Source organism: Borostomias antarcticus (genome assembly GCF_949987555.1).
Source record: "Borostomias antarcticus genome assembly, chromosome: 2".
In the NCBI taxonomy this organism is placed as follows: domain Eukaryota; kingdom Metazoa; phylum Chordata; class Actinopteri; order Stomiiformes; family Stomiidae; genus Borostomias; species Borostomias antarcticus.
In genome coordinates, this window is record NC_140235.1 from 24,435,730 (window position 1) to 24,456,785 (window position 21,056).

The 21,056-nt window shown below is 48.8% G+C and overlaps 1 protein-coding gene across 1 annotated transcript in view; it reads left to right on the forward strand.

Moving 5' to 3' along the window:
* dnah5l (dynein, axonemal, heavy chain 5 like) overlaps positions 1 to 21,056 on the forward strand; it is a gene marked incomplete at both ends in the record, with an annotated part of 45,489 nt that overhangs the window by 8,825 nt on the left and 15,608 nt on the right. Inside the window, 40 exons of the mRNA XM_084453911.1 lie at positions 620 to 709; positions 1,037 to 1,192; positions 1,405 to 1,544; positions 1,744 to 1,895; positions 1,989 to 2,196; positions 2,436 to 2,523; positions 2,661 to 2,784; positions 2,874 to 3,064; positions 3,219 to 3,311; positions 3,482 to 3,685; positions 3,834 to 3,914; positions 4,102 to 4,506; positions 4,948 to 5,066; positions 5,399 to 5,535; positions 5,690 to 5,852; positions 5,949 to 6,060; positions 6,436 to 6,564; positions 6,782 to 6,981; positions 7,138 to 7,291; positions 7,451 to 7,717; positions 7,959 to 8,087; positions 8,349 to 8,564; positions 8,762 to 8,908; positions 9,312 to 9,484; positions 9,689 to 9,759; positions 10,047 to 10,154; positions 10,472 to 10,659; positions 10,923 to 11,117; positions 11,418 to 11,552; positions 11,692 to 11,881; positions 12,122 to 12,339; positions 12,591 to 12,725; positions 12,929 to 13,105; positions 17,615 to 17,704; positions 17,948 to 18,196; positions 18,712 to 18,879; positions 19,129 to 19,335; positions 19,621 to 19,950; positions 20,270 to 20,476; positions 20,675 to 20,917. Coding sequence (XP_084310037.1) covers positions 620 to 709; positions 1,037 to 1,192; positions 1,405 to 1,544; positions 1,744 to 1,895; positions 1,989 to 2,196; positions 2,436 to 2,523; positions 2,661 to 2,784; positions 2,874 to 3,064; positions 3,219 to 3,311; positions 3,482 to 3,685; positions 3,834 to 3,914; positions 4,102 to 4,506; positions 4,948 to 5,066; positions 5,399 to 5,535; positions 5,690 to 5,852; positions 5,949 to 6,060; positions 6,436 to 6,564; positions 6,782 to 6,981; positions 7,138 to 7,291; positions 7,451 to 7,717; positions 7,959 to 8,087; positions 8,349 to 8,564; positions 8,762 to 8,908; positions 9,312 to 9,484; positions 9,689 to 9,759; positions 10,047 to 10,154; positions 10,472 to 10,659; positions 10,923 to 11,117; positions 11,418 to 11,552; positions 11,692 to 11,881; positions 12,122 to 12,339; positions 12,591 to 12,725; positions 12,929 to 13,105; positions 17,615 to 17,704; positions 17,948 to 18,196; positions 18,712 to 18,879; positions 19,129 to 19,335; positions 19,621 to 19,950; positions 20,270 to 20,476; positions 20,675 to 20,917 — 6,789 coding nt within the window. The remainder of the gene's footprint in view (positions 1 to 619; positions 710 to 1,036; positions 1,193 to 1,404; positions 1,545 to 1,743; positions 1,896 to 1,988; positions 2,197 to 2,435; positions 2,524 to 2,660; positions 2,785 to 2,873; positions 3,065 to 3,218; positions 3,312 to 3,481; positions 3,686 to 3,833; positions 3,915 to 4,101; positions 4,507 to 4,947; positions 5,067 to 5,398; positions 5,536 to 5,689; positions 5,853 to 5,948; positions 6,061 to 6,435; positions 6,565 to 6,781; positions 6,982 to 7,137; positions 7,292 to 7,450; positions 7,718 to 7,958; positions 8,088 to 8,348; positions 8,565 to 8,761; positions 8,909 to 9,311; positions 9,485 to 9,688; positions 9,760 to 10,046; positions 10,155 to 10,471; positions 10,660 to 10,922; positions 11,118 to 11,417; positions 11,553 to 11,691; positions 11,882 to 12,121; positions 12,340 to 12,590; positions 12,726 to 12,928; positions 13,106 to 17,614; positions 17,705 to 17,947; positions 18,197 to 18,711; positions 18,880 to 19,128; positions 19,336 to 19,620; positions 19,951 to 20,269; positions 20,477 to 20,674; positions 20,918 to 21,056) is intronic.

Here is a 21,056-nt window from a genome sequence, read left to right on the forward strand (position 1 = left end):
TAAGACAGGCAGAGAGACACCACCTCCCCCCTTCCATCCATCCATAGGACCATGCCCCCGGAGAGACAGCTCCCCATTCTCAGAAAAGTCAGTACTAGTGTTATACTTCTTTATTACTGTAAGGCCATTTAGGTTCCTGTGTGGAACTCCCTTTTACTGTACTGTCCTGTACTCAAGAGCTGTGGCTGCTGAGAATGATTGACAGCTTGTGCAGTTCCACTTCCTCATTGAGACTGTGTTGGCCAGTGCGCTAGCAGGAAAGCTACCTGAGGTTATATTTGAAGTGTCGGAGACCACAAACTCTAAAAAAAATCAAAAGAACACCAAAAATGATTTTGCCTGAAGAAGACCTGGTGGTCGAAACGTTGCTCGAATAAAGTATTAGGAGCTGTAATCCAGTGTGCGGATATTCCTCTTTCTCTTCAAATCCTGCATGTTTATCCTGCACCTGGTCTAAAGAGAGGTTGGTTGTGCACACAGCTAATCGACCTTAGACCACAAACACACAGAACGAAATGTTAAAACTAGCAAACAAGTAGATGTGAAACATAGAGACCCTTTTCACACCTCGCCTCTCAGGTTCTCTCTCTCTATCTCTCCTTCTCTCCTTCTCTAACAGGTTGCTGGTAAGATTATGTGGTCACGCCAGCTGTTCAGAAAAATAGAATACCCCATGTCTACCCTGAAGAACAAACCAGCCATCCTGAAGGTACTGCCCTTTCACAATGCCTTTTGACATCACTTCAACTGTAACTCAATAGGAAACCAGATAAACAATCTGAGATTATCTCACTTTTCATTCTATGTCTGTCTGTCTGTCTGTCTGTCTGTCTGTCTGTCTGTCTGTCTGTCTGTCTGTCTGTCTGTCTGTCTGTCTGTCTGTATTTCTGTCTGTATTTCTGTCTGTATTTCTGTCTCTCTGTCGGCTCATCTGTTTGCCTCCCCCTCTGTCTGTCTGTCTGTCTGTCTGTCTGTCTGTCCGCCCTTTCCTGCCTGTTTGACCTCCATCTTGTCTGCTAATCTGTCCATCTCCCAGACTCCAGAGATGAAGAAGGTGATCCGCAGCTACAACAAGATGGCGTCGGTCCTGCTGGAGTATGAGCTGTTGTACCACAGGGGGTGGAGTCAAGCCGTGGAGATGGGCCAGACTGGGCTCAACGCATCCCTCCTCGTCAGACACCCAGACACCAAGGTGGGAACACCCACTACTACAACAACATTTTTATTCAGAATTTGATATTGGGTCCACAGTCTAACATTCAAAAACATACACTGAAAGATTGACACACAAAGCATTAACCAGATATGTGTTACCAGCCGCAGTGTGTAGCTTGCACTAACTTCCGACATTCCCTAAAAGGCCCGTTCGTCATTCCATGTGGTACATTTCTGGGTTGTTCCCAGGAGCTGTTCGTCAACCTGGACCCCCTGGTCCCGGAGCTGCTTCATGAGGCCAGGTGTATGAACAAGCTGGGCATGTCTGTTCCCAGGCTGGTCCTTAACATGTGTGTCAGAGAGCCTGAGCTCAAGGCTCAGCACAGCCGGTGAGTTCGACAAGTCTGGCGTATTGTTTCCTTGGGTGAGTTCGACAAGTGCTTTTTCATTGTTTCCATGGGTGAGTTTGCTTCCTTCATGGGTGTGCCCCCTTACGTACCTGTGTTGTGAAAATAAGTGAGCAAATGTCTCCCTTGTTTCGAATTTTGCGCCACCCTCCAAATAATACGTGCATCCCCTCCTGTCCAGTCTGGAGGAGCTGCTGCAGGACTACGCTGCAGCCGTGTCCAGGGTGCCGTCCCTCCTCCTGCCCCTGCTCCAGCCCTTCATCAGCAGGGTGGAGATGGCCCTCTCCCCAGGCCTCACCACCCTCTCCTGGACCTCCCTCAACACGCACACCTGTAAGACCGACAAACAAACCCCTACAGTACGCGTGTCAGCAATGATGATCGTGATCTCTCTTGAAAAAAAAACATGAACCCTATCTCTTCTAGTCATAGACAACGTCTATGAAGTCCTACAGCAGCTGGAGCAGGTGGCGAAGGTTGCCATGGATACCCTGGAGTGTCGTATCGAGCGGGGCCTTCAGGCCATGTCACGGACGGCCCTGCTGGAGCTGCCCGAAGATATGCCTGTCTGCCCCCAGGTCCTCCTGAGCCAGGCAGAGAGCACCGTGAGGGCTGCTGGTCAGGCACTCAGCAGGTCAGCCCTGCCACAGAGAGAGCATGGGAAATAGAGTTGTAGGAAGTTGTGGTAGAACAGAAGACTACAAATCGTATAAAAACTGTCCTTTGGGTCACATGGATCAGCTGTATTTGACTGTGTTAGCTTAGTGTGATAAGCAGTGTTCTGGGGTGTTCAGGTGTGTTTTGATGTAGTATGGTCGGTTGTGCCATATAACCACATGTAATCTTGGCGTTTTCCCTGTGTCTGCACTGCAGCCAGAGCCAACAGGTGGAGAGGTCCATGTACGAGCTGATGGAAGATCTGAAGAAGAAGATGAACCCAGCTGAGACTGCCAACCTGGAGGTACCACCGTCACCACCTGTCTATCACCAACCTGGCAACTGCATACCTGGCAACCCATAACCTGGCGACCACACATCTGCCTGCCTTGCTGTTCAGCCTCACCCGCACCTGTACCCTCTCCTGCTCCTCTTCTCCAGGGCTCACTGCCGTGTCTGCACCCGGACGCCAAGCAGAAGACTCGGTGCCAGTCCTGCCTGCCCTGCCGCTACTACAACCTGATGGCTCAGCTGTGCCAGAGGAACACAGAGGCTCTGGTCAAAGGTGAGGCGTCAGGGGTGAGGGGTCAGGGGTCAGATGGGAGACCCCACAGAGCCCAGCTCCCTGACAGTTACCCTCTCTCCTCTCCACAGCCACAAAGTTATCCTTTGATGTCCTGAGACGAAGGCTCCATGTCACCAGCTCCAAATACAAGTCTTCCTCGTCTTCTTCTTCTTCCTCATCGTACGAGTGTCGCCAGCAGGTCCAGACTTCCCTCTTCAGAGCCTCCATCCAGCTGGCCATCCCCAACATCGTCCTCAGACCCAGTCTGGATGACATACAGGTGTTCAGACAGACATACAGGAGACATGCGGCTGAGTTTTCTAGTTCAAGTTTTTAGTTCAAATGATAGTTGAAAATGCTTCTCAAAGTGTCTGTCCGCTTTTCCAGAAGAAAATGGTGATAGTGTTTTCTGCCTGTCTTCGTCTGTATTCCAGAGTACTGTCAACAAGATTGTGAGTGTGGTTTTGTCCATGGCTAGAGACATCCCACTGTGGACCTTCTCTCACCTCCACCACAAACAGCTACAGGTAGAACTCTACACAGAACATATGGCCTGCATGTTTTGTTTCAGAAGTTATTCAATGTTGTTTGTTCGTCATATAAATATGAAGTTCAGCATTTTGTTACTACACTGATTTGATCGCCGCCTGATCTCTGTGTTCTGCACCCCCCCCCCCCCCCCCCCCCCCCCTCCCAGACAGAGCAGGCGGCGGTGCGCGACGCGGGGGACGAGGGTCCCCTGGCCAAGCAGCTGGTTCTGAAGGCTCTGGACCGCCAGCTGGCGGAGCACAAGGACACCACCAAGGCCATGATCCAGCTGTCCTCCATCGTGTCCTCCCTCAGGGCCGAGGCCCAGGACACCCTGCAGAACTTCTTCCACTTCTCCACCCTCTGGAACCAGGTACCTCTGGCTGTTCTGCAGTCTGGAACTACTGGAGTCATTTTGAATTGCTCCTCATATCTCACAGCAGTTACTATGAGGCCTATGGTATGGGTATTGGTTTCATGGCTACAGTTCTCACCAGGTGATGGTCATTCTGTCCCTCTAGGACCCAGAGGAACAGGTGAAGGCCTTCCTGGAGACCAGCCCCTCACTGACAGAGTTCAGCACACAGATCTCCTCCTACTCCGTTAGTAACCCTTTGTCTTGTTAATGTAGGAAACATAGAGGGCTGTTCACTGTGTTTGTGATTCATTTTATGATCAGAGGAGGCCGATGACCTCAATTATAACACTTTAGCACTCAATGAAGAGGATCAGCTCATGTTCATGTTGCTGGACATACCCAGTATAACTGCTCCTCTCCCCCCTTGTTAGAAGCTGGAGGCCCAGATCGAGGACCTTCCGGCCTCCTGCATCGTAGGCTCGGTTCTGTTCGACACAGACCTCCTCAAGCTCTCCCTTACCCAGGAATGCCGGGCCTGGAAACGGGCCTTTGGAACTGCCCTCAACTCTCGCGCTTCCGCCGACATGGCCGACATCTTCTCATTCGTCGACGGACTGACCAAGCGCCTGCAGCGGCCAATCACAGACCTGGAGGATGTGCGGGGCGCCATGGCCGCATTGAGGGAGGTCCGGGAGGCGGAGATTCGTATCGACGCCATGATCGGTCCAGTGGAGGAGTCATTTGCGCTGTTGAACCGCCACGAGCTGGTGTTCAGCGACGGGAACGCTGAGAGGGTTGATGGACTGACCTATGCCTGGAGGAACCTCAACACCCTGGTACAATGTCTACACTGTTATAAGTAGAAAACAGTAGAGGGAATGACCAATGAATTACCTATCTGTGATTGATTGTTCTTGTCTGGCTTGATGGAGCCAACCCCACCAACCTGACAATTCAGAGCAGACTCAAGCAAACGCTAAAGTAATTGAAAGGATTTCAAATTGTATTAATGACCTTCTACACATATACAACTCCTGCCATGTCTCTAGTGTTAAAATGTCTTATCTAGCGATACTCTCCCCATCCTTTAGTGTACCAAACCCATTATACGTATACAGTACTGTGTTCAGTATATTGTTGATACACATCCTCAGGTTAACTAATTCTACTCTGAACCTTCTCCCCACCCCCTCCTCTAAACCTGCAGGGTTGTGCCTTACATGTTCAATGTACTGTTGCCCATATGTACTGTATGGTACCTTGTACTCTATCTCCAGGTGATGCAGACCCAGAACACCCTGGTGAAGATCCAGCCCGCCATGAAGGCTGACCTGCTGGCAGGCGTAGAGGCCTTCCAGACCTCCGTACAGACCTTTTACTCTGATTATGATACCAGGTACTGTAGTAGTAGCCAACAGTTAGCATATTACTTTTAGTTTGATTCTATGGTATTTAGATGCTATGTAGTCAACAGGATGTTTTTATATATCTGTTGGGCACATTTTACTTTGAGTCAATAATAAACCTAGCCAGGACACTTGGTAGTGTCAGGTAGTGTAGGCTAGTGATCTAGGTCTAGATGCTAGGGTCACAGTATGTGTTGTCATCTCTCCACTGGTCCAAGAGAGGGTCTAGACTGGCGGCCAAAGATGGGGGATTAGAACATAGGTTATTCACTACCTCAGTGATATTTAAATTCTGCGTTGTCACGTTGTGACATCTCCACAGTGGCCCAGGAGTGGAGGGACTGGCCCCAGCCGAGGCCAGTGATAGGCTGCAGAGCTTCCAGGCCCAGTTTGATGAGTTCTGGAGGAAGTACATCACCTACTCAGGAGGAGAGGAGCTCTTTGGACTCACAGTCCACGGTAATCACTCTGATATTTACAGTAGACGCCTGGTAAACCAATCCTGCAAGGTCACATTCTGTTTTATTTTAACTAAAATGCCAGAGCACTCATCAGTCTGGTCTTCAAGTTTGAGGCCTTGTAAACATGTATACAACATCTCTCTCTTGTACAGAGTACCCTGAGCTGCAGAGGATAAAGAGGGAGCTGACCATTTTGTCAAAGCTCTACAGCCTCTACAGCTCTGTCATCGACAGCGTCAGTGGCTACTACGACATCCAGTGGGCCGACCTCAACATTGAGAAGATCAACAACGAGCTGCAGGACTTCCAAAACAGGTGCAGTTCAAATCTTACTCAATACATGGGTACCTCTTGAGGTCAACAAACCTCTTGGACAACTTTAATTGCCTATATGTGTTTGTCTCTGACCAGAATTCGGAAGCTTCCAAAGGCATTGAAGGAGTGGCAAGCCTTCCGAGATCTGAAGAAGACTATCGATGACTTCAATGAGTCCTGTCCTCTACTCTATATGATGGCTAATAAGGTGTGTTTCTATCAATAGCTGCTGCCTCTTTCACTCCTTCTCTCTCTCTCTCTCTCTCTCTCTGTCTCTCTCTCTCTCTCTCTCTCTCTCTCTCTCACTCTCTCTCTCTTCTCCCCTCTCTCTCATCCTTGTCTTGTTATTATGTTATATATATATATATATATATATATATATATATATATATATATATATATATATATATATATATATATATATATATGTTGCTACGGGTTGAGGAGCCAGAACCAGAACCAGAGCCCTTATATGTGCTAAGGTTGAGGAGCCAGAACCAATAGTTGTACTCCCCTGTACATGTACAAAGGATGTAACAATAAAGGTATCTGAATCTGAAAGCCTTTCCTCTCCTCCTGCCAGGCCATGATGTCCAGACACTGGAGTCGTCTGAGTGATCTGACAGGCCACAGCTTCGAAGTGGAGTCAGAGAGCTTCTCCCTCAGGAACATCATGGAGGCTCCACTCCTCAAATACAAGGAGGATATTGAGGTATGATTAATTGGCTGAATGACTGACTGACTGACTGACTGACTGACTGACTGACTGACAGATTGATTGATTGATTGATTGATTGATTGATTGATTGATTGATTGATTGATTGATTGATTGATTGATTGATTGATTGATTGATTGGTTGATTGATTGATTGATTGGTTGATTGATTGATTGATTTGTGTGCGTGTGTGTGTGTGTGTGTGTGTGCAGGACGTGTGTATTAGTGCTGTGAAGGAGAGAGACATCGAGGCCAAACTTAAGGACGTTGTGGCGGAGTGGAGCAGCCACACGCTCTCCTTCGCCCCCTTCAGGTCGCGGGGAGAACTGCTGCTGAAGGGAGCCGACACGGCAGAGAAGGTGGCGCTAATGGAGGACAGTCTGATGGTGCTGGCCTCGCTCATGAGCAACAGGTGGCGCTATGACACAGACAAATTACCCAACTGAACATAGCAATTACAGTATCATCTCATTACTGTCTCCACTTCTCTCTCTCCTTTCTCTCCTTTCTGTTTGTCTCCTCTCCTTCTTCTATGGTCACCCTCTTCTCCGTCTCTACTCTCCCCCAGGTACAATGCTCCGTTCAAGCCCTCCATCCAGCAGTGGGTCCAGAAGCTGTCCAACACCACAGAGGTCATAGAGAAATGGCTGACCGTCCAGAACCTCTGGATCTACCTGGAGGCTGTGTTTGTCGGAGGAGACATCGCCAAGCAGCTGCCACAGGTCAAACTAGACTAGATTAGTACACTAGCAATTAACTAGTACACCAGCAGCTAAATAGTACACTAGCCAGTATGCTCAGCAGTCAGCTGGAATGATAGTGCAGACAGAGCAGGGACAATGGACCTAGTCTGAACCTCTGTGCTTGCCACCCTTTCTCAGGAGGCCAAGAGGTTCCAGAACATCGACAAGTCCTGGCAGAAGATCATGCAGCGAGCCCACGAGGTCCCGGGCGTGGTGCAGTGCTGTGTGGGGGACGAGACTCTGAGCCAGCTTCTGCCCCACCTGCTGGAGCAGCTGGAGGTGTGCCAGAAGTCCCTGAGCGGATACCTGGAGAAGAAGAGGCTGGTTTTCCCTCGCTTCTTCTTCGTCTCCGACCCGGCCCTGCTGGAGATCTTGGGACAGGCCTCTGACTCTCACACCATACAGGTGCAGCACTGAAAAAGCTACACATACAATAGTTTTACAATAATAGATATAGCACCACATCTCACACGGGAAAGCTATTAGACCTGTAAAGAAACCACTGCTGTTCATCCATTTCCTGCTTCCTCTGATTGAACCACTACTAATAGCCAGTGCTCTGTCCTCTGCTAACGCTCTTCGTCCTACAGAATATTACACTTGTCCCTGTCCTCTTCTCCTCCTCTTCCTCCTCCTCCTCCTCCAGGCCCACCTGCTGAGTCTGTTTGACAACGTCAACAGGGTGGTCTTCCATGAGAAGAACTACGACCAAATCCTCAGCTTCCAGTCCCAGGAGGGAGAGACTGTGGACCTGGTCGAACCTGTCCTCGCTCAGGTACAGTAGAATTATAATAGTATTATCATAGTGGTATTGTAGTAGTTTAAGGAGGAAGAGACCGTGGACCTGTCTGGGCTAGTCCTGGTGCAGGTAGTATTACTGTAGTTTTATAGTAGTATTATTGTTGTACTACAGGAGGGTATTACATGATGGGCCTGGCTGAGCCTGTTCTGGACAAGTTAATATCGGCTGGGCTGAGAATCCACAGTGGTATTACAGCAGTATGACAGTGGCATTACAGTAGTATTGCTCCCCCAGGGTAACGTGGAGGCCTGGCTGGGTCTGTTGCTGGAGCGAGTGAGGAAGACCCTCCATAGCATCATCAGACAAGCTCACCTGGCCATCAGCGACCCAGGGCTGAAACTACTGGAGTTCCAGGCTGTGTTCCCGGCCCAGGTGGGCCTACTGGGTCTGCAGATGATCTGGACCAGGGACGCAGAGGACGCCCTGGCCCTCAGCAAGACTGACAAGAAGGTACAGTACTGTAACATACAGGTACCCTGGGTACCCGTGCAGAGGGTTGATGGTTCAAATCCCTCATATTGGCAAATATTCAACTGCATTTCCTAGTCAATTCAGCCTACATGACCCATAGAGGTATTTAAAGTTTGAATGAACCTTTGTAATACATGGACTAGAGTTCTACCTCTGTGTCCTGTCTGTTGCTCCAGATCATGCAGAACACCAACCAGAAGTTCCTGGACATGCTGAATGAGCTGATTGACATGACGACCAAGGACCTGACCAGGAACGAGAGGACCAAGTTCGAGACCCTCATCACTATCCACGTCCACCAGAAGGACATCTTTGATGACCTGGTGAGAACTCCTCTTCTCTTCCTCCAGGGGTTAAGACAACCAGCATCAACAACCGACATAGACAAACAGCGCATTTTATTGGAACATTGTGCTATTCGTCCTAACCCTACTTCCTGTCTTCCTTCCCTCTTCCTTCATACCTTGAAACATTTTAGGGGTTAAATGATCATCAATACTGTTCTGAATCTGAATCTGAATCTGAATCTGAATCTGAATCTGAATCTGAATCTGAATCTGAATCTGAATCTGAATCTGAATCTGAATCTGAATCTGATCACAGGTGTCAGTAGTAGAACCCAAGAGAGCATGAGGACAAAGAGCATTGGCATCAGTGTCAATTCACTAGGATTGATTCATACGTGTTCAGTTCAGTAGTTCGAAGTCTCCTTGTACTTAACTGCAGGTGCGTATGAACATCAGGTCGACATCAGACTTTGAGTGGCAGAAACAGTCGAGATTCTACTTCCTGGAGGAAGCGGACAGGTGTGTGATCCAGATCACCGACGTGGAGTTTGGCTACTGCAACGAGTACCTGGGCTGCACCGACAGACTGGTCATCACGCCGCTCACCGACAGGTAAACTCTGATCTACTGTACAATAGCTGCACTAACTGGCAAATTCATCTGAAGATGATTCTATTGCAGCATCAATAACATCTTGAAGGCCTTTGTTTCAACATTCAATCACTTTGGTTAGCAAATTGTAGTGTCAGTGCACCTGTTTCTCTAACATGGCACCATCAACCACAATTTAACTGGTTATTTACTCCTCCCCTCAAGGTGTTACATCACGCTGTCCCAGGCGTTGGGGATGAGTATGGGCGGGGCTCCGGCTGGGCCGGCAGGTACAGGTAAGATTACGACCACCGAGGACAGAACCAAACACACTCATCTTTATCAAAGACATCATCTGCAGTTGGTGAAATTCTCGTTTTGAGAATGAGCTTTCTTTTCAATCAAAGTGTATGTTGTTGCTGCACTGCTACAGTTGTCCGATCAATTATGCACTTATGAACTATTAATTAACGAAGTGTATGAATGAAGACATTAATTAAGGATGTATACTGTATAAGGGAGGTGTATTAAGGAGGTGTATGGAATCTCCAGTACATGGTGTTGTTTCTGCTCCTGTTCACAGGTAAGACAGAGACCACCAAGGACATGGGCCGCTGCCTGGGGAAGTACGTGGTGGTCTTCAACTGCTCCGACCAGATGGACTACAGGGGTCTGGGACGCATCTACAAAGGTCAGCTGTCCTACAGGTCCACTTACAGAACATACATGACAGAAAAGTAGGGCATTAGTTCCGGAAATCTATCATTACAGCTATGCTTTTATGTGAGAAATGCTTGCTTAATCTTTGTCGTTTAATTATAACCATTGCAGAGTGTCTGTTGAACTGGCATTATTTGTAAGATTTATAACCATGCAGAGAGAGAGGCTTTTGTTAACACTTCTGTCTGGCTGTGACCTCATTCAGAGAGAATAAAAGCTTCAGAATAACTATTGAAACAACTGATGATTTATTTGAAGTGGTCTGACTGTTTGACCGGGTGTTCTCAGGCCTGGCCCAGTCTGGAGCCTGGGGCTGTTTTGATGAGTTTAACCGCATCGAGCTGCCAGTGTTGTCAGTGGCTGCCCAGCAGATTTACATCGTGCTGCAGTGTAAGAAGAACAAGAAGAAGCAGTTTATCTTCACCGACGGAGACGTCGTGGACATGGACCCAGAGTTCGGCATCTTCCTCACCATGGTGGGACAGTAGAACTTAGAAAAAAAGGGTTCCACAGCGGTGTTCAAACATGTTTTTCATAGGGTAAAGTATTTTTCTAAAAGTGTGCGGAAAACGGCTAGCTGACTCATTGACAAGCCTAGTCTCTGTTACCTTTCCTGTGGGGTTGCTTAGCAACAAAAGCGGTGAAAACTCTTAGTATTTCAACATTTAGTGAATCTGTTGGTCAGTGATCATCAACGCACTATCTGAGTGGGGTTCTATGTGTTCTGGGATGTTTCTAGAACCCTGGTTACGCGGGTCGGCAGGAGCTGCCAGAGAACCTGAAGATCCAGTTCCGTACGGTGGCCATGATGGTGCCAGACCGAGCCATCATCATGAGGGTCAAACTGGCCAGTGCCGGTTTCCGCGACAACCAGGTCCTCAGCCGCAAGTTCTACACCCTGTACAAGCTGTGTGAGGAGCAGCTGTCAAAACAGGTAACAGACACACACACACACCCACATACACACACACACATACACACACACATACACACACACACACACACAAGCACACACACGCACACCCACACGCACACCCACACGCACACACACACACACACACACACAAGCACACACACGCACACCCACACGCGCACACACACACACACACACACCTGTCTACACACCTGTAGTGCTACGACTGACCGAGTCACGAAAGAAGGCTGATCTCGACAACAGATGTCTCTTTCTAAACATCTTCATCTGTGTTTCCCATGGTGGTGCTGTCTCCTCCAGGTGCACTATGACTTTGGCCTGAGGAACATCTTGTCAGTGCTGAGGACGCTAGGAGCGGTGAAAAGGTCCAACCCCTCCGAGCCGGAGAAGACCGTCGTCATGCGGGTGCTGCGAGACATGAACCTCTCCAAGCTGGTACTGACCGAGCACACTAGCTCATTTGAGATTAGTATCTCCTCCCTCCCCTGTTCCCCCCTCTCCCTCCCTCCTACCGTCCTCCTTTCTCCCCCTCTCTCTACTTCACTCCCCTCACTTCCCCCCCCTCCCCCCCCAGGTGGATGAGGACGAGCCTCTCTTCATGAGCCTGATAAACGACCTCTTCCCGGGCATCATCCTGGACAAGGCAGGCTACCCCGAGCTGGAGGCGGCCATCCGATCCCAGACCCGGCAGGCCGGCCTCATCTACCACGCCCCCTGGCTGCTGAAGCTGGTTCAGCTCTACGAGACGCAGCGCGTGCGACACGGTCAGGAGCAATACGCTTCGCACAGCCCCTTATCGAACATGTCACTCTGACCAAGAACCACTACTTGACTAACCTGCAACTCTCCTTTCTGCGAAATGTAACGAAGCCGCACTGTTGTGGGTTTGCCCTCTACAGGTGCTCTTGAGCTAAAGCACGGCCGCTCTCTGTGTTTGTGTGAGTTGCTATACTGTAGGCCTACTGTACACTGTATACTGTACTGTCTCTGTGTCGGCTCTCCAGGCATGATGACGCTGGGACCCAGCGGGGCAGGGAAGACCGCCTGTATCCACGTGCTGATGCGGGCCATGACGGACTGCGGCTCCGCCCACAGGGAGATGAGGATGAACCCCAAGGCCATCACCGCCTCCCAGATGTTCGGCACGCTGGACGTGGCCACCAACGACTGGACGGACGGGGTCTTCTCCACCCTCTGGAGGAAGACGCTCAAGGCCAAGAAGGTCAGGGACAACTGCATGCGTTGTTGTTGTTGGTGGTGATGTTGTTGTTGTTGTTGTTGTTGTTGTTGTTGTTGTTGTTGTTGTTGCTGCTGATGCTGATCACACAATATTGCAGCAACTTTTACATAACTGACAACACAATTACCCCCCAGCAAATAAAATCTGCTGACTGTGTACCGAAAGTTAAACACTAAACATGTGTATTTAATATGTATGTTGTGTGTGTGTGTGTGTGTGTGTGTGTTGCTCAGGGTGAGCATGTTTGGATCGTGCTGGACGGTCCCGTGGACGCCATCTGGATCGAGAACCTGAACTCTGTCCTGGACGACAACAAGACCCTGACCCTGGCTAACGGGGATCGCATCCCCATGGCACCCTGCTGCAAGGTGGCCTCGGAACCTTTCAGGAAATCATTCATAGCCCTCTGCTATTACACTATATTAATAACACTGTTACACTGCATTAAGATCTGCTGTAGATGACGATCCACAGTGTGTTCTTTACTGCCTATTGAGTAATCAATATTATAATAATAGTCAATAATAGTATCAATCAATAATAGTATCCAATAAAGTACTGATACCTGCAGGTGGTGTTTGAGCCCCACAACATTGACAACGCCTCCCCGGCCACCGTGTCCAGGAACGGCATGGTGTTCATGAGCTCCTCCGTGCTGGGCTGGAGCCCCATGCTTCAGGCCTGGCTCCAGACCGTGCCTCAGCAGCAGGCCTCAGCGCTGCAGGAGTGTTTCCACAGCATCTACCAGGTGGGTGGGGTTATGTTATAGGGTTAGGGGTTAGGGTTATGGAGCCTTGCGCTTTAGGCATGGATGTAGACGGCCTTCATGTTCAAAGCGGTGTAGAGAGCTATTCTATCAATCAATCAATCAAAGCTTTATTTGTATAGCGCATTTCATACCCAGAGGCAACACAATGCGCTTTACAGAGAACAAGGGAGGTGGGCATACGACCCACTCTCTACATATTCCAGAGGGAAGCAAAAAAAACAGTAATCACCCGGGGGCCAGATAAGTGAGCTGTAAAAATTCTTCCCTGACCCCTCTCAACAAGGCGATCGAGCAAGCTCCTGGAGTATGTTTGTCTACCGGCTAAGAACATTTATAAAGCAATACATTACATTAAATTACATTTCAGAGTAAGAGAGGCTAAAAAAGCATCATAGGAGAGAGGACATTCTACGGACATGCTACGACATCCACAGCAGACACGGGGGTATCTATCGGATTCCGGGAGGTCTGCTGGTGACAGTGGGGCATCCACTGGACCTGGTTAGAAGATAGGAGGGAGAGAGAGAGGCACTAGGGAGAGGGAAGGCAGAACAGGGTTAGTAGCACATAGAGCAGTACAGACCACACAGATATTGAAACAGGCAACCTGGGGCAAGCTCCTGGAATATATTTGTCTAATGGCTAAGAACATTTAAAGAACAATAAATTACATTAAATTAAATTTTCAGAGCAAGAAAGGCTAAGAGCATCAGGTCCAGGCCTAAGCCGGATGTGGACTGATGTGTGTCTGTGTGTACGTGTGTGTGTGTGTGTGTGTGTACTAAATACTACGACATCCACAGCTCCACAGCTGACACTGGACCTGGTTAGAGGATAGGAGGGAGAGAGAGAGGCACTAGGGGAGGCAGAAAACGGTTAGTAGCACACTGAGCCATTGAAGCAACACAGCTGTCAGAACAGAACAAGCCTGTTTCAGGGTAACCAGCTTCTGTACACTACTTGATATACATACAGTGCATAGCAGGATAAATACCAATGTATACAGAGGATTCACAGGTAGGTTTGAGGCTGCCTTTCTGTGTCTCAAGGTCCTAGCTAGTGATTGTAGGCTAGGTCGAAAAGGTACGTCTTGAGGTCTCGCTTGAAGACCTCCGTTGTTTCGGCCCTTCTTAGGCACTCAAGTAGGGTGTTCCAGAGGTTGGGGGCATAGAAACTAAAAGCTGCCTCTCCGTGTTTCTTGGTCCTGGCTTTTGGAACTGTTAAAAGTTCAGTACCTGAGGATTTGATTGGTCGGTTGGGCATGTACTTAACAAGCATGTCTGAAATATATTCTGGTGAGTGACTGTGGAGAGATTTATAGACTAGTTATAGTATTTTAAAGTCTATTCTAGAGTTGACTGGTAACCATTGTAGTGATTTTAAGGCTGGTGTGATGTGTGCCCTTCGTCTAGTCTTAGTGAGGACTCGTGCTGCAGCATTCTGTATCATTTGTAGCTTAGAGATTGCTTTCTTTGGTAGGCCTGATAGTAGAGCATTGCAGTAGTCCAGCCTGCTTGTGATGAAAGCATGCATTAATCTTTCGGTGTCAGCCTGAGAGAGAAAGGGTCGCACCTTGGCAATGTTCCTTAGGTGGTAAAAGGATGTCTTTGTAATATTCTTGATGTGGTTTTCGAAATTAAGATCTGAGTCAAGTATGACACCTAGGTTTTTAGCCTGGCAATTGGTGTCAATTTCCAGAGTTTTTAAGTGTGCAGCTAGTTTCTCTCTTTCAGCTTTTTCTCCAATGATCAGTACTTCTGTTTTGTCCTGGTTTAGTTGGAGGAAATTATGTGGCATCCATACATTTATATCTGTAATACACTTGACAAGGCAGTCAACCAAGCTGTAGTTACTGGGTGTTACGGAAATATAGAGTTGGGTATCATCTGCTTAGCTATGGTAGCTAATGTTGTGCCTCCTGATGACACTGCCAAGGGGCAGCATGTACAGGCTGAAGAGTAGAGGTCCTAGGATCGATCCTTGGGGCACCCCACAGGTCATAGGGATCTTTCCTGAGCTATATTCACCGAGGGCAATGAAGAAATCACGACCGGTTAGATAGGTCTTAAGCCAATTTAGGACTGGACCAGAGAGGCCAACCCACTTCTCCAGTCTTTCGATGAGGATTGCATGATCTATAGTATCAAAGGCTGCACTCAGGTCCAGGAGGACGAGAACAGAGAGCTCTTTGGAGTCAGCATTAATTCTGAGGTCATTTACAACTTTGACTAATGCCGTCTCTGTGCTATGATGGGCACGAAAGCCGGACTGGAAAAGGTCAAGGGTACAACTTCATTAATCTGTTTGAAAACAATTTTTTCCAGAATTTTACTCAAAAATTGAAGGTTGGAGATTGGTCTAAAATTGCTAAGAACTGAAGTTGTTTTTCTTCAGTACGGGTCTCACCAAAGCAGTTTTAAGTATTGGTGGGAAGACACCTGTAGATAGGGAGTCATTAATAATGGATAAAATGTCATAGGATACAGAGTCAAAAATAGTTTTGAAAAAATCGGTGGGGATGGGATCCAGCAGGCATGTGCAGGATTTGAGTTTGGATACTACTTTTCCCAACATTTCTGTGTCTATCAGTGTAAACAGGCTCATATGTCCATTACATAGAGGGAGAGGATCTGTGAACAGGATGCATGGCCTTTCCTGGGTGATATTCCTCCTAATAGTCATAATCTTATCTCTGAAGTAAGCTACAAATTCCTCACATTTGGAGGTAGAGAGCAGGTTATCAGGTGTTTTTACGGCAGGGTTTATTAGGCTATCAATTGTTGAGAAGAGCACTCTTGAATTATTTCGGTTGATAGATATCAATTTTGAGAAGTGGTCTTTCCTTGCATTTCTTATTGCTTTATTAAAAGCAGAGAGATGTTCTTTGAGAATATCATGTTGGACCTGTACCTTGGTTTTTCACCATATACGCTGCAGGTTCTTTTTAGTTGATGTGTTTCCTCATTTCGCCATGGAGCTTTATTATTGGTTGTGATCCTTTTCAGTTTAATAGGTGCTACAGAATCCAAGGCTGCCCTTACTCTTGTGTTAAAGGTGGTTGCCAAGTCTTCAATAGTTCCTAACGGCCCCACTTCTGGAGTTGATAAATTGTTTGTGGTCATTATTTCTCTAAAACTATCGGCTACTGCGGAGGTAAGATAACGTTTCTTGATAAAGCGCTCAGTACTACTTTTGACTTTAGGAACCAATGCAGTGAAGAAGATACAGAAATGGTCGGAGAGAGCGAGGTCACTAATAGAGGAGACAGTGATAGTCAGGCCCTTAGTAATAACTAGATCAAGGGTGTGGCCGCGGTTGTGGGTTGGCTCAGTGATATGTTGGGTAAAATCCATGGAGTTTAGGAGGTTGATAAAGTCCCTGGCTTTCGAGTCCGCCTCAGTGTCTACGTGTATGTTGAAATCTCCAATGATGATAATCTTATCATAATTTGTATGGATGATGGACAGGAGTTCTGAAAATTCTGTAGTGAAGGCAGGGCATTGTTTGGGAGGCCTATACATGGTTACTGCCAGAACTGGGGGCTGGCATTTTAAGACAATAGCGTGGTATTCAAAAGAGGCGAAATCATCAAAGGAGATGGTCCTGCAGCTGAGGGCATCTGTAGCTATGGTGGCTGTTCCTCCATCTTTTTTCCCACTTCTGATAGATTGAAAAAAGCTGTAGTTAGGAGGAGAGGCATCAATGATGGCTGCTGGTCCCTTTATATTTAGCCAGGTTTCAGTTAGGAACATACAGTCTAATTTACGTTCACATATAAGATCATTAATGAGAAAAGTTTTGCTTGGTAGGGACCTGACATTCAGGATCGCCATTGAAATAGCTTCCGGAGAAAAGGGCTGGCTCGCCTGACTAGTAGGCCTGGATGGTATATTCACTGGAACGGATATCAGGTTTTTCATATTAGATCCACCTGACTGCTTCATTATGGTAATAGGGGTGCGGTGGGAGAATATTCACTGAATGGCATATTCAGGTGGGCAAAATTTGTTTATAGAAATATAAACGTCGCTATGCCAGGTCTCAGTGAGGGGCAGGGAATCAAGGTCTATGGTGATGGGGCGCTGGTGAGATGGAGCTGGTGTAGCCCGACCCGTGGGTACAGGAGGTTTATGTTTGGCAGTAGGGTGGTTGAGACGGGTCGGGCTAACCCCACATCAGACGCTGGAAGATCTCAAGATTCTAAACCGTTACATCTGCTGGTAGGTACGTTGGAGAAGGGTAGGGAGGGGGAGGTACTGTAGGTTAGGGAGGGAGGGAGCTAGGTGCAGGGCAGGTAGTGGGGTAAGTTGGTTAGGTAGGGAGGTCCCTGTACTTCAGACCTTTTTGAACAGCATCTACCAGGCAGGTAGCGCAGTAGGAGAGTAGAGAGGGTGTGATGCGACAGGCTAGAGAATAACAAGCTAGCTTGGTAACTATTGATATCTACTGCTACCTCGCTGGCTCTCATCTCCCTCTGCTCCATACCAGGACCTGGTGAACTTCATCTTCACAGCAGTGACTCCTAAGATGCACATCCTGGAGTGCATGTACATCAAACAGACCATCGACCTGCTACAGGTAGGAACACCGACAGAACTACTGCATAGCTACTGCACAGACCTGCTACAGTTAGGCACAACAACATTGATTGTTCAGGCACTGAAGGAGCAACTGCCACATTTGAATATGATGACTTTAATCTATAGATGGGAATACCACTGTCTAGAGAAGATACTGTATATGTCACATGATATTTGGCTTTCCTGTCTGTCTGTCTGTCTGTCTGTCTGTCTGTCTGTCTGTCTGCCCGTCTATCTCCAGGGTCTCCTCCCAACGATAGAGGACAGACAGGGGGTTGCAGGGGGGCAGGGGAGAGACGTGGAGCGTCTGTTCGTCTTTGCGGTCATGTGGTCCGTGGGCGCCCTGTTGGAGCTGGAGGACCGTGCCAAGATGGAGGCCTTCTTAAAGGGACATTCCGCCCCTCTGGACCTGCCCCACACCCAGGGGGACCAGACCATCTTTGAGTTCATGGTCAACGAGCGGGGCCAGTGGGAACACTGGTCCAAGAAGGTACAGGAATGTACTATCAGTAATGCAATGTACCGTCCACAGACTACAGGAAGATGAAAAGATTAGATGAATTAGTGAATTGACTAGATGTTCTTAAAGTGAGTTACTTTTTGTGGGAAGTCTTTAATCACCCCTATGGATACTATAGCACATCTACCCTACACTGTCCTCTGTTCCCTCCTATAGATACCAGAGTATATCTACCCTACATTATCCTCGATCTCCCCCTGCAGGTCCCAGAGTATATCTACCCTACAATATCCTCTATCTCCCCCTGCAGGTCCCAGAGTATATCTACCCTACAATATCCTCTATCTCCCCCTGCAGGTCCCAGAGTATATCGACCCTATACTATCCTCTATCTCCCCCTGCAGGTCCCAGAGTATATCTACCCTACAATATCCTCTATCTCCCCCTGCAGGTCCCAGAGTATATCTACCCTACAATATCCTCTATCTCCCCCTGCAGGTCCCAGAGTATATCTACCCTACAATATCCTCTATCTCCCCCTGCAGGTCCCAGAGTATATCTACCCTACAGACCATGTCCCTGACTACTCCTCCATCCTGGTGCCCAACGTGGACAACGTGAGGACGGACTTCCTCATGCAGACCATCATGAAGCAGGGCAAGGCTGTGCTGCTCATAGGCGAGCAGGGAACCGCCAAGACTGTCATGATCAAGGTAGGTGTGTGTGTGTGTGTGGGGGGGGGGGGCTGGGTGGTTGGGATGTAGGTGTGTCTACCAGTGTGCGCGTCAATACTTCTATATAGTGCGTGGGTTTGTTTCCCAGTCTTTGGTGTGTCCACGAGGGCTTCTCCTCACCTTTTCTGTCCTCCCCCACTTGACAATCCAACAAAATAAAAGCAAAGAAGATTCTAGAAGATTCTTACTCACCGCACCGCCCCCCCGTCCCTCTCCTCTCTCCTGCAGGGCTACACCGGTAAGTACGACCCGGAGGTGCAGGTCAGCAAGAGTCTGAACTTCTCCTCGGCCACGCTGCCCGGCATGTTCCAGCGCAGCGTGGAGAGCTACATCGACAAGCGCATGGGCTCCACCTACGGCCCCCCCGCCGGGAAGAAGATGACCGTCTTCATAGACGACATCAACATGCCCGTCATCAACGAGTGGGGCGACCAGGTCAGACACATGCACACACACGTACATGCACGCACGTACACGAGCACACAAACACACACATAAACGCACACACACACACACATACCACGCACGGACACACACACACACAGACACACACGCACACACACACGCACACACATACACACACGCACACACACATACGCAACACTCCTAGAGGCAAATTAGCAGCTCCAAAACCAATCACATCATGTTGATCCCAAAACGATGTCTGGTCATCTCTTTAAAGCCACAACAACGCCCTTTTCTCCGCCCCCTCTGCTCTAGATAACCAATGAGATTGTACGTCAGCTGATGGAACAGGGGGGCTTCTACAGTCTGGACCGTCCCGGGGAGTTCACCTCTGTGGTGGACCTCGAACTGGTGGGGGCCATGATCCACCCAGGGGGGGGCCGCAACGACATCCCCCAGAGGCTGAAGAGACAGTTCTCCATCTTCAATTGCACCCTGCCCTCAAACTCCTCCATCGACAAAATCTTCCGCACCGTGGCACAGGGCTACTTCTGCCCCGAGAGGGGCTTCCCTGAGGGAGTGTGTTCCCTGGCCGGGGCCCTGGTCCCAACCACCAGGAGAGTCTGGCAGGCGGTCAAGGCCAAGGTAGCAAAGCCATTTGCACTGTCCTGTCTTTGAACTGTCCTGTCTTTGCGCTGTCCCATCTAGTCCCCTGTCTAATGCTGTCTCCATCAGTGTTATGCACCAATTGACCAAAACAAATTCCTAGTATGTGTAAAAACTACCTGACAAATAAAACTGATTCTGATTCTGAACTAGTAAAATGAAGACAAAATGAACTTAAGTATATGTAGGCAGATCAGACTGAAAGCTATCGTTCAAAGTATGGCTCAGACCATCTCCAGGCCTCACCAGATGTCCGGCCTTATAAACCACGCCCCACCCCCCCACCCACCCCCCCCAGATGTTGCCCTCCCCAGCTAAGTTCCACTACATCTTCAACCTGCGGGACCTGAGTCGTATCTGGCAGGGCGTGCTGACGGTGAGGGCGGAGGTGTGCCAGGCCACCAGCACTCTAGCGGCGCTGTTCCATCACGAGTGTGCCCGCGTCATCGCAGACCGCTTCACCGAACACCGGGACAGGCAGAGCTTCGAGGACATGCTGGAGAAGGTGGGATAGACTATGGAGTTTGGATTTTGATTGTTAATAGGTTAAATATACCATGCTACTGTATGTGAGGAATATGAGTTCTACATGCTTTGAGAGCGGGCTGTAGAAGGTGAGGTACACATAGAGTATTAATTATGGGTAATTGAAACATTTGTATTGGTTATTGGTTAGAAATACTCAGCTTCCTGTCTCCACCAGATTACCGTGGAGGATCACGGGTCGGCGCTGACTGAGCACGCCCAGTGGGACTCCTACTTTGTGGACTTCCTACGGGACGCCCCAGAGGCGACGGGGGAGGAGCCCGAGGACGCGGAGCTGGAGGCGCCCAAGGTGTACGAGCCAATCCCATCTCTGGAAGCCCTGGCGGAGCGGCTGGCCACGTTCCAGCAGCAGTACAACGAGGCGGTCAGGGGCGGGGCCATGGACCTGGTGTTCTTCAAGGTGGGGGGGGAAGGGGGGGTACGTGGGAGGAAGGTTGAGGAGGGGGGGGGGGGAGGCGGGCATGCGAGAGGGGGTTGGGGCAGGGCAGACCAAATAAGAGTTTAGTGGTCATTGACTGAGTTGACCAATGTTGTTGTGG